The sequence below is a fragment of the Nanorana parkeri genome, unplaced genomic scaffold (assembly GCF_000935625.1).
Source record: "Nanorana parkeri isolate BGI_ZX_2015 unplaced genomic scaffold, ASM93562v1 scaffold546, whole genome shotgun sequence".
Classification (NCBI taxonomy): Eukaryota; Metazoa; Chordata; class Amphibia; order Anura; family Dicroglossidae; genus Nanorana; species Nanorana parkeri.
The window spans coordinates 926,413-938,495 of NW_017306814.1; the positions used below are offsets into that span (position 1 = coordinate 926,413).

At 41.7% G+C, this 12,083-nt stretch overlaps 1 protein-coding gene across 1 annotated transcript in view; it reads left to right on the top strand.

The window, feature by feature from the left end:
• Positions 1-11,971, top strand: part of CA8 (carbonic anhydrase 8) — a 60,902-nt gene extending 48,931 nt beyond the window's left edge. Inside the window, exons 8-9 of the mRNA XM_018561814.1 lie at positions 8,778-8,928; positions 11,545-11,971. Of these exons, the coding sequence (XP_018417316.1) occupies positions 8,778-8,912 (135 nt within the window). The 3' untranslated portion in view covers positions 8,913-8,928; positions 11,545-11,971. The remainder of the gene's footprint in view (positions 1-8,777; positions 8,929-11,544) is intronic.
• The last annotated feature ends 112 nt before the right edge of the window (positions 11,972-12,083 follow it).

The following is a 12,083-nucleotide window of genomic DNA, read 5'->3' on the forward strand; positions in this document are numbered from 1 at the left end:
ATCTCTATATATCTATATATATATAATTGTTTTTCAGGGTTTGCATGTTTTCCAGAAAATCTAATGCTCAACAAAATTTAGGGCATGTAGGAAGGCAGCATCCTTATTCTTTCAGTTCTTGTCTATAAAACCTGCTGACAAACAATTTAACTCATTTATTAACCTGCTGACAAATACTTTAACTCATTTATTACTGTTAGACTGGGTACTGCTGCAGCTTATAATAAACATACTATTCCAAGTGCAAAAAACATGATATTATGTATATTTAGAAGCACGTTTTCTTTTAGTTAGAGATAACATGGCATCGACATTGTTAAGCAGATAAATAGATAGATTGATCAGTTGGTAGAAATGGTCTATCTATATGGTGTACCAGTTGTCATCTGTCATAATCAGCGCTATATATGACAGTTGAAGAGCGGTTTAACGATGTACTACAATAATTGTTTGTAGGAGCAAACTTTATGCGGACATTACAAATTCTCTTAGATCACAGGGAAATGTCACTGTGTTTGATGTTAAAATCACAAACCTGACACAACCGCAGTGATAACACACCCCTACAGTCTTCAAAGGATTTAGAATTGATAAATATAGAAGAAAATTACCAGTGATAAGAAAACAGTGTGTCTTTCATGTCACGTTTGCAAAACAACCAGTATGTGTCAAGGACATTTTGTAAAAAATGTAGAGACTGTTTACTTGCAGGACGTGTGATGGCCATAGTTATTGTAGCTTTCCAAAAGCCTTTAGGTTTTCCTTTAACTTAATACAAACATAAAAATACATGTTTCAGCTCAGTATGAGAAAAATAAATGCTGTGATAGATACCCCCTGCTGGTCACATTGCCTAAACAATTGGTGTGCGAGTCTGCTGACCTGTTGACACAGTTTATCTTCTGTCTCTTCTAGCATGTTTTCTTTGCTCTGACTGCACACCAACCTGCTCCTTGAGTAATATTATTAGAAAACCCTGCCTAGAATATATGAAGATAGCAGTAAGCCTGGGAGGATCTATTAGTCACATCGGCACAGCTAAGAGTGGACTTGTGTCTCAGACAGTAAAAAAGACATTCCCTGTAATTTATATAGTTGTGCATTCACATGAATAAGTGCGGAGGCGCACTGAAGCCGGAGTGTCCATACCAGATACTTCATCCTCAGTGCAGTCCACCACTTCCAAAGGCTAATTCAACTGCAACACAGCAGTGAAGTAACCAAGAATATTTACTAGGGGTAGGCAGACCCTGATGGAGAAGCCAACGAACTAGTTCCCCATCAAGTCTGCTTCCCTGGTGATTAACAGAAGGCAGTGGGTGAATTCTATAGCCAATAGACAGCCTGCTATGGAATCTAACTACTACCTGCTGTCAATTACTAGCAGAGAGAACCTGCTGGGGAACTAGTCCCTTGGCATCCCCATCAGGCCCGTCCCACTGTCAGCATTACTGGTTGTTAAGGATTCTGTCAGCCAGCAGTGTTTTAGCAACCAATAAACCCTCAATGAACCCTCAGCAGGAAGTTGACAGATTCATGACAGCTTCCCATACATACATGACCTACACTGAGCACTGGCAACTCGCTGTAGGCCAAATCAGAATTGGTCTTAAAAAACGCCATTTTTTAAATCTGTAAACTGGAAGTAATTATTTTTCAGCATGTTGCAGCAATAGAGAGAGGTTCTTAAGTGGTACCATTATGAACTATCTGAATCTATCAGTGTCAGTAAAGCTACCGAAACTGTCAATAGGACTTTTTTTAATTTGGTACAGTACCTTTTAAAATGACATCCCGCTAGTGGTGCAAAGATCTAATATTAACCCTTGCAGTGGGGCTACCACAGTTTCTTCCTTCATCACAAGATGGAAAAAACTGGATGGACATGGATTTTCAATGCATGAATCCTCTCCTGATCATTCTGTGTGAAAGGGGCCTTAACCCCTTCACGACACATGACGGGATATTTCTATCATGGGTCCTTAGGGGGTTAAACAGACTCCTGGTGGCTTAGTCTGTTCATATTTGTAGAGCCGGCAGCTGGCTTTACAGTAGAAGCGATTCTGGTGGTTCAGCTGCCGCCAGATTGCTTCTACAATCCGGTAAAATGGCCGCCTCCCTACCCGACACCCCTGCCGTGTTTATTGGGCTCCGCTGCTCCTCCTACGAGCCCTAGATCGGCATCTTGGGTGTCAGCAGGAAGCTGGGAAGGAGAGCGGGGAACCTGTTCTCCTCCCTGTTCTATGGGACCGGGAGCGATGCGTATTGCATCACTTCCGGTCCCAGAGCTGTCATTGCTGGGCACCTGAAGCCCAGCAATAAGCTATTGAAGTGCGATCTGCACTTCAATAGCCTATTTAGAGTGTAAAGGTGATACTAGGGGTCTTTTGGACCCCCAGTATCACCTTAAAGAGGACCTGTCACCACCAATATGCTATCACATGGCTGGATTGTAAGCCCCCCCTATGTAATAGCAATTAAAGTAAAGTTTAAAAAAAAACAGTTTTAAAAATAATATTAAATAAAATAAATGTAAAAATCATTAAAAAAATTCCCCCGCCCCCACGAGCACCCACGTCATAACGTAAACACACGCTGGGTGAGCCTGCATACGAAAACAACAATTGCGCTATACATGTTGGGTATCGCCACGCATGCCAGAGTGAGATAAATTATTCTAGGGCCAATATTTATGCGTATCTTTAGACTGATGACCAGTCTAGACCAGTCAGGGGCTTTTAAGGCGTCGTGTTTGGACTTTTTGGGGTACTGAATTTTGTTGCAGTTTCACAGACGCACACAATTTTTAACCTGGGCCTGTAGGGTATCTATTTACTCGTAACCTCATCTTTTATATTTTTAAAAAAAAGGGGGGTTGGGGCAATAAATGTAACTTAAGTGCATTTTTCACAACATTTTTGGGTTTGATAATAGGTTGCGCTAATGTCATATAATAAAAATTTGCAACTACCACTGTTTTTTTTGTTTCGGAACGAAGTCACATGACAGTGCCTGTAATGCAACTCCCAACAGCCAAAGAAAACACATGTGATTGGCCAGTTTTGAACAAAATTTGGACAGACATGAATTTTCATTAAACAAACATTCGGATTCGTTCACATTCAGAACCTTTAGAATTTGGAAATTCTGATACATTCGAATGTTCAAATTTACCGAAATTCGTACGAATATCTATTTGTCCAAAGAAAACTGTTCTTGCTAAAACATAGCACCAGTCTTTATGAATTCCCCTGAGTGAGTCAGACCCTAAACATACAGGCAAGTCAGCTTTAACAATAAGAGCAGAAAGAGCAGCTGCATCAGGTCCACTAGTCCAGGAGACCCACCATAGTGGTCCCCTGACTTTCTAAGCACTGAAGCCTTAAGGCTTTTTGTCTAACTGTGGCACTAATAAATTCATGAGGGTTATTCACAAAGCTGCCGAAGGCAGCCGAGTGAATAACCGAACCGAAGTGAAGTGAGCCGAACGCTGAAATCAGCCGTACATCGGCTTGCTTCGGCTGGCTCTGCCCTGCTGTCAGTTGCAAGGTTTTCGACCCACTTCGGGTTTCACTGCGGCTCAGTCCGGCCGGAGAATATGCCTTCGCCTCGGCTGAGCCGCTCGGCCAGCTTTGGGAGCTGTACGTGCTATATTGAATAGCCCGTACAGCAGCCTTTCTACTGAACCAAATGGCTCAGGCGGCTGTAGCTAGCCGTAGGATATAAGGCAGGATACAGTAGGTAGAAGAGCCTACCATCTATTTAGGTATAAGGGAGGACACAGGCGGTTCCTATAGCATAAGAAGAGATCTCACAAACGGAGCCTATTGGATGATCACTCTGTGTGTCACACTCCAGCCAGTTTCTGATTGGCCAATTTTTGAATCTTATATGAACTTGTTGGTGGGAACTGCTAGGTTCTGACGAAGGGGGAATCGTCCCCGGAAATGCGTTAACCATGGCTGTCATGTTAGCAGAAGGGGGATTGATTTTATTGAAGGACCTGGCGTGGCTGACATCTGATGTCCATTCAGTGCAGATTCACCTCTGCACATTACAGGGTTTATTTTAACATCGGCAGCTTGTGAGTACCTGTTTTAACATTTTCACTCATTACAGTCTTCTATACTACAGAGTCACACTGTTTTTTTCTGTTTCCTTTATTGTAGAAACTCCTCTTACATTGGTGGTCATTGTAGAAACCCCTCTTACATTGGTGGTCAGTGTGGAATCCCTCCTTACATTGGTGGTCAGTGTGGAATCCCTCCTTACATTTGTGGTCAGTGTAGAATCCCTCCTTACATTGGTGGTCAGTGTGGAATCCCTCCTTACATTTGTGGTCAGTGTAGAATCCCTCCTTACATTGGTGGTCAGTGTGGAATCCCTCCTTACAATGGTGGTCAGTGTAGAATCTCTCCTTACATTTGTGGTCAGTGTGGAATCCCTCCTTACATTGGTGGTCAGTGTGGAATCTCTCCTTACATAGGTGGTCAGTGTGGAATCCCTCCTTACAATAGTGCTCAGGGTAGAATCCCTCCTTACATTGGTGGTCAGTGTGGAATCCCTCCTTACAATGGTGGTCAGTGTAGAATCCCTCCTTACATTGGTGGTCAGTGTGGAATTCCCCCTTACATTGGTGGTCAGTGTGGAATTCCCCCTTACATTGGTAGTCAGTGTGGAATTCCCCCTTACAAAGCTAGCCGAAGGATCAGTCGGTGCTCCGTAGCTATGAGAATAAGCTGAACAGCAGCGAGTAGCCTGCCGGAGGTTCGGCTCAGCCGATCCAGATGTTGGATTGGCTGAGTGGAACCACTTCTGCACTTCGGGTCGGCCGAACGTTCTGAACATGTTCGGCTGACCCGAAGTTAGCCAAAGCAAGCCGATGTACGGCTGATTTCAGCCGATATACAGCTGAAATCAGCTGTGCAAGCCTGAAGGGAACAGCCGAACAGCATTCGGCTCACTTCACTTCGGGTCGGTAACTTTTTGCTTAGCTTACTGTGGAATCTCTCCTTACATTGGTGGTCAGTGTGGAATCCCTCCTTACAATAGTGGTCAGGGTAGAATCCCTCCTTACATTGGGGGTCAGTGTGGAATCCCTCCTTACAATGGTGGTCAGTGTAGAATCCCTCCTTACATTGGTGGTCAGTGTGGAATTCCCCCTTACATTGGTAGTCAGTGTGGAATTCCCCCTTACATTGGTAGTCAGTGTGGAATTCCCCCTTACATTGGTGGTCAGTGTGGAATTCCCCCTTACATTGGTGGTCAGTGTGGAATTCCCCCTTGCAATGGTGGTCAGTGTGGAATTCCCCCTTACAATGGTGGTCAGTGTGGAATTCCCCCTTACATTGGTGGTCAGTGTGGAATCCCTCCTTACATGTGTGGTCAGTGTGAAATCCCTCCTTACGATGGTGGTCAGTGTAGAATCCCTCCTTACATTGGTGGTCAGTGTAGAATCCCTCCTTAAATTGGTGGTCAGTGTGGAATTCCCCCTTACATTGATGGTCAGTATAGAATTCCCCATTTCATACATGCAAATGATTTAAAAGATTTCCACCTTTGCTCTACATGATCCAGAATTCACCACAGTGTTTAGTTTTAGTGCACAGAATTTTTGCCACCTAAAAAAATCAGCAGCCAGAACAGGAGTTGCAGTATATGAATACCTAAACAGTGACTGCATCTGATTGGAGGCAGTTACTGTTTCACCGACAATCTTCCACCCTCTCATTTTATTATGAAATCCAACTTTTGTCAAGCTGGGTATCACCTGCAGGGCCACCCATGGTTAAAATTGTGGCAAATTCAGCAGGAATCAGCTAAAATTTGAGTTGTGTTTGGCCAGCTTAAATGTTGTAGCTGGCTAAATAAATACATGGACAATTTTACTAATAAACAAAACCTTCTTGGCTATATTTCTATCCTTATTATGGTAAATCTTCCTGCACATACAGTATTTTAAAATTAAATTGTACAGCAGGTTAACCAAATACCTCTTGTAGAACTACACCCATTTTAAATGAATTCCACATCCCTAATTAAAGTACATTCTCACTTTACATGTCTTGCTGGACGCAGAGCAAAAAGGTGTCCCTTGAAATGATACATACTGTATCTCTACTTATAATTAGATGTTACATTTTAGGGACTTTACATGTATGTGTGTGTCATTCTGTTTTAAGTGTCGAGAGGTGGGTTTGTCCCAAAGAGCGTATTCATTCACAATTGCGCCAAAGTTGTTTAAGGTATAAATCCAGTTAAGAACTGCCAGGGCCCAAAGCCCCCACACTGGGTGCACTAGGTGCTGCCTTAGAGGTCAAAGCTCATATTAGCCTTGTACACCTGGAATATCCATTACCCAGTATGGCAGCTCCCAAAGCATGCTGAGGTCTCAAAGTACAGGCAACACAAGCTTGGGGATGCCAAAGCTCATAAACTCTGTGGGGTTGATTTAGCTGTTCATTTTGCAGGGGAATTTTCCTTTAGCTTAGTGAATGAAGTGAAACGCTGCTGACCTTTTATCATCTAAACATGTGCAAGCAAAAATACTGTTTTTTTTAATTTTCCCTGCACTTGATTGGGTATTCTTTGCAAAGTGAATTTTCACCATATACACTACCTGGTGCTAAGGGGGTTATTCACAAAGCTAGCCGAAGGATCAGTCGGTGCTCCGTAGCTATGAGAATAAGCTGAACAGCAGCGAGTAGCCTGCCGGAGGTTCGGCTCAGCCGATCCAGATGTTGGATTGGCTGAGTGGAACCACTTCTGCACTTCGGGTCGGCCGAACGTTCTGAGCATGTTCGGCTGACCCGAAGTTAGCCAAAGCAAACCGATGTACGGCTGATTTCAGCCGATATACAGCTGAAATCAGCTGTGCAAGCCTGAAGTGAACAGCTGAACAGCATTCGGCTCACTTCACTTCGGGTCGGTAACTTTTTGCTTAGCTTAGGGGGTTACACACAGGCAGCTGTGTGAATAACTCCCTAAGCTAAGGAAAAAGTTATTTGTAAAATGCAAATTCACTTGTAAACTGTACTGTGCCTATTTACCTTTATTCAGTAAATCAACTCCTACTTGTCCCTGGACATGTTAACTAGACATGTGCGATTCGTTTAGTTCCGAATCGAAATTCGGACGAATTTTCGGAAATTCGGATATTCGGATGTATCCGAATTCCGAATTACAGACATGTAATCCGAATTTCCATTTCCGAAATTCGGTAGCGTTAGTACGAACGTTCGTTTCGTTTTCTGTTCTTATTCGTTTCGTTCGTTGGAGCAAAGTGACATTAGAGAAGGAGAAAAATATTTTTCCCCCCTCAAATGTCACTTTTGCTGCAAACGAACAAATAAGATACGAATAAGATACGAATAAGAACAGAAAACGAAACGAACGTTCGTACTAACGCTACCGAATTTCGTCCGAATCCGAATTGACTTTCACACCCGAATCCTGAAAAACGAAATAACACAAATCCGAATTTAAAACGAAACGAAACTAAACAAATTTTTTGGCAGTGCACATGTCTAATGTTAATCATATGCCTGCATCTCATGTAAGATTTGTATACCTATATGGGATGAGCATAAAATGGGAGGTAGGAGGCACTGAGAATTACACTTATCATTCAAATATGTTCTTTCAGTACATCTGTAATGTATAGCTACCGTTTCTAAACAAAGGTGTTGGTGAAACATTTTTTCCTAATATAATTCCATCTTATATTGCACTTTGTATTGTAGATGTAATATCACTGTTTACACTTATAGCTGGCACTTTGAACTATGAACTTTGCTTTGTAATAAAATATATACAGTTTAGCTGGTATGTGCAAACATAGATTTGTTGAAATGGAAGGGTAAATGTAAAATAAACATAGGATGCACTGTTTTACTTTTTCTAAGCACTCGCTCCTTTATGTTCACTTTCAAACTTATAAAAATTACACAATATTATTTACATGGAGGACTGAACATTGCCCTGCAAATCTCTGTGAATGTTCATTATGTGAGAATAGAGGCAAAAATGAAGGTTTTTAGTCGGGATGTTCAGATACCAGTGCCGATACTTGGCATTTTCATTAGAACTACCAGGTTTGCAGCGGTTGCAGCTGGGACCTAGCTCTGGCGCTCCACCACTGTCCTGAAATCATTAGTCTGAACTGTTACATGGCAGTAAACAAAAATGTATCAGTACTTTTACTTGAAAAAATTGTATCGGTACATTCTATATATATATTTATTTAAAAAATCATACATTAAAACAGAGATGTACAAATCCCATGAGCCCTGTATGATCCTTAAAAATGACAGCTACATCCTAACGCTTGAATTTTTCTCTAGTCTAGTCCTGGAGCTGGAAAAGTATCTGTACATGTACTTGTAATTTTAGCGAGTAAAGTACTTGGTATCTGAACATCCATATTTTTTTCAGGTTGAATGTAATGTAACAGCTCATTATGGCCATTAGATGGGGAAAGGGAGAATAGACAATAAATACTTATTTCCAATGCTCCTCAGCATCATCTAGTGGCCATAATGAGCTGTTACATTACATTCAACTTAAAAAGAAAATATACTATGCTCGTTTTTTTGCCTTAATTTATACAGAACGAATGATCATGTGAGATGCGTAGGGGCGAATGGCTCTGCTAAATTGTTTATCAATAGACTCCTAGATGTTAAGTGGGAATACAAGAAACCTTAAACATATATAGAAATAAAATTTTTGGTTTTAGAACAGTCTATATTTAATGTAATCCAATTTTCCTTTTACAGATTGAAGAATTCAGGAGACTAAGAATGCATGTAAAGGGGGCAGATCTGGAAGATGAAAGTGATGGAATACTGGCTGATAACTTTAGACCCACTCAGCCTCTTAGTGACAGGATTATTCGAGCAGCCTTCCAGTAAACTGGGGCAGATACTTGTAAGTATCCTTTTCTCAAAGACCCATATTTATTGTTTTTTTACATCTGACGCCCTTACAAATATTGGTTGCCATGGCTCTTGCTGATCTTTTCAGAGCCAGTCAGTTTATCCTTTTCCTGTTTAAACTTTTCTTGGATGGTTGAGGGAAAACACAGATGATTTTTTTTGTTAGACACAAACAGGGTTATTAACAAAAGGGTGAAGAGTTTGGAGAAGGCAGGAGAAGTGAACAATCTAGGACAACATAGCTGAACTGGAAAGTGAGCTAAATTGGTGAATTTTTTCAAATCAGCTATTTTGGCCTAGATTGGTCACTTCTCCTGCCTTCTCCAAACGCTTCACCCTTTTGTGAAAAACCCTGATAATATATGAGGCCTGTTTGTACCAACCACCTCCATTGCATTCAAGCCAGCTTCACACATACATGCATGAATGTGATTTAATTCTGGTTACTGGAACACACATCAATCCACGTACTTCAGTTTATATGGCACCCCAGTGCACTTAGCTAACCCATTGTGGTGTACTCCCTTGAATAAAATAGTCCAGGCACAATTTGTGGTCTATAGTGATGTGTTAGAAGCCCTTAACGTAATGCATGTCAACATGCAAGATGACAACCGTTAGCATACCACATCAGACCGCACTGTATCAGACCCACACCTTCCTAGTGCACCCCCACTACTTCATTCAGCTGCTGAGAGTGTAAGGAAAGTGGTGGGTACTGCCACTTAGAGGATGCCAACAGTCTCTTGAATGTATTGTTTTTTTTCAGCTGACTCCACATGCTACCTGGTGCTAAGGGGGTTATTCACAAAGCTAGCCGAAGGATCAGCCGGTGCTCCGTAGCTATGAGAATAAGCCGAACAGCAGCGAGTAGCCTGCCAGGTTCTATTGCTGCAATGTAGTGGAGGTGTGTGCTGTATATATGTAGTACATATACAGTACACACGTCCAGTACACTATAGCAATAGATTTACAGCCAGCCCCGTCCCAGCTTCCGTCACTCACAGTTTCACTCCGATCCCTGTTGCCTCACACGGTGCCTCTCGTAGTCGGCACTGAGCAGGATCGCTGCATCGCGTCTCGGTGCTCAGCTTGTGGGAGGCGCTCACAATTCTACCCTGCTAACATGAATAGGTTAAATCATGACCCATAGTACATATACAGCACACACGTCCAGTACACTGCATTAATAGAGTTACAATTATCCCCTGCTAACATGAATAGGTTAAATCATGATCCATAGTACATAATATGTACATAACATGTAGTTGTACTACGGATCATTTAACCTGTTCATGTTAGCAGGGGATCATTGTAAATCTATTGCTGCAGTGTATTGGGAATATGTACATGTACTATGTACTACATATAGAATACACTGCAGCAATAGATTCACAATGATCTCCTGCTAACATGAATAGGTTAAATGATCCATAGTACATAATAGTTGTACTATGGAACATTTAACCTATTCATGTTAGCAGTGCAGAATTGTAAATCTATTTATTACTGCAGAGTATTCTATATGTACTGTATATATGTACTACATATAGAATGCACTGCAGCAATAGATTTACAATTCCGACCTGCTAATCTGAATAGATTAAATGATCTGTAGTACAACTACATGTTATGTACATATTATGTATTATGGATCATTTAATCCATTCAGATTAGCAGTTTAGAATTGTGAATCTATTGCTGCAGTGTATTGCGAATATGTACTGTACATGTGCAGTACATATAGAATACACTGCAGCAATAGATTCTTGTTGTTCACACAAAACACTAAGCCCAGGCCCCATCTCACTTACTGTTGCCTCGATCATGGTGCCTCACGATGTGCCGAACGATTTTCCTCACATGTGAGGACGTCGGCGGCGCTGAGCTGAAGAGGAGCATCATGTCACTGCTCCAATGGGCGGCGCTCCAGGTGGGGTCCTAATTTAGGTGGCCGGCGACTGCCCAGAGGACCGGCCACCTAAATTAGTACCCCACCTGGAGCGCGCCCACCAGAGCAGCAGTTACGCGACGCTCGGCGCGGCAGGTAAAGGAAAAAAATATAGCGCAAGCTTCGGCGCTATGTATCAGGGCATTTTGACATGTACAGGTACTTGTCAAAATTGCCTGTTTCGGTCCCGATACAAATTTTTGTATTGGGACATCCCTAAATGTCACTTTAAGACCCAAGAAGTAGTTAGGGAAGCTTCAGAGAGGCAGGTGGTTACAATGTCGAGGACCTTGGGCACCCAACAGAAGATGCGGGTGCCCAGTGCTAGGGATGCCTCACCCACCTATCTGTGGTGTCTGGCAGACTGTTTAAATCTCAGGACTGGATGGACAGAAACATAAATGATTTTTCATGTAAAACAGCTACCATGTATGGTAACAGCTACGATTCAACTGTATAGTGAGCTTTTTGTCTGAAGCCTGGCTTTATCACTCAGGTGCATTTGAATCAATATGAATGCTTGGATCCTGTTGGAAAATGGTGTAGTCAGAGATTGTTAAAACATGAAAGGGTTCCTGCCTTTTCATTATTTCTCTACTACTGTATTTTATATTGACTTTAGCCACTTATAATTTCTTCCTGCTTTTTTCATTTCAGGAAAGCATATGACTACCGTGCCAGAAATGTTGGTGCTTTATCCATGGATATGATGTGTTACTTGTTAGAAGTCTAGTCTGCAGAGACTTTGTAATATCAGGGGTGAAGATGTCATATGTTTTACATCTGGAGAAAGTCTAATACACTATCACACTGGCTTTGTGAAACTTTTCTTTATAAAGAAGTGAAGGGTTATTGCTTAGCTTAAGGAGAACTTCAGGCAATAGAACAATCTTCAGTAAACTTACATGATATCCAGTATGAGCACTCAGTGTCCTTTGTTTTAAACATGAATGCCAGAGTTCTTTTATCAACATTTTAGACTCCAGTTCCCATCTGCTATACTAATTACTATTGTTGAATTTGGGTGTGTGCTATTTGCATCAGATCACACAACAGCAGTAGCAGCCTGGTTATCAGGATACAAAGTAACAGGTTAGGTCAATTTTTTAAGTTGTCCCCTTAATAGTAAAACAATTGTGGATCATAAATAAGCAGAATGTCCCATGACCTATCTATTAATACATGTTGTAGTTCTC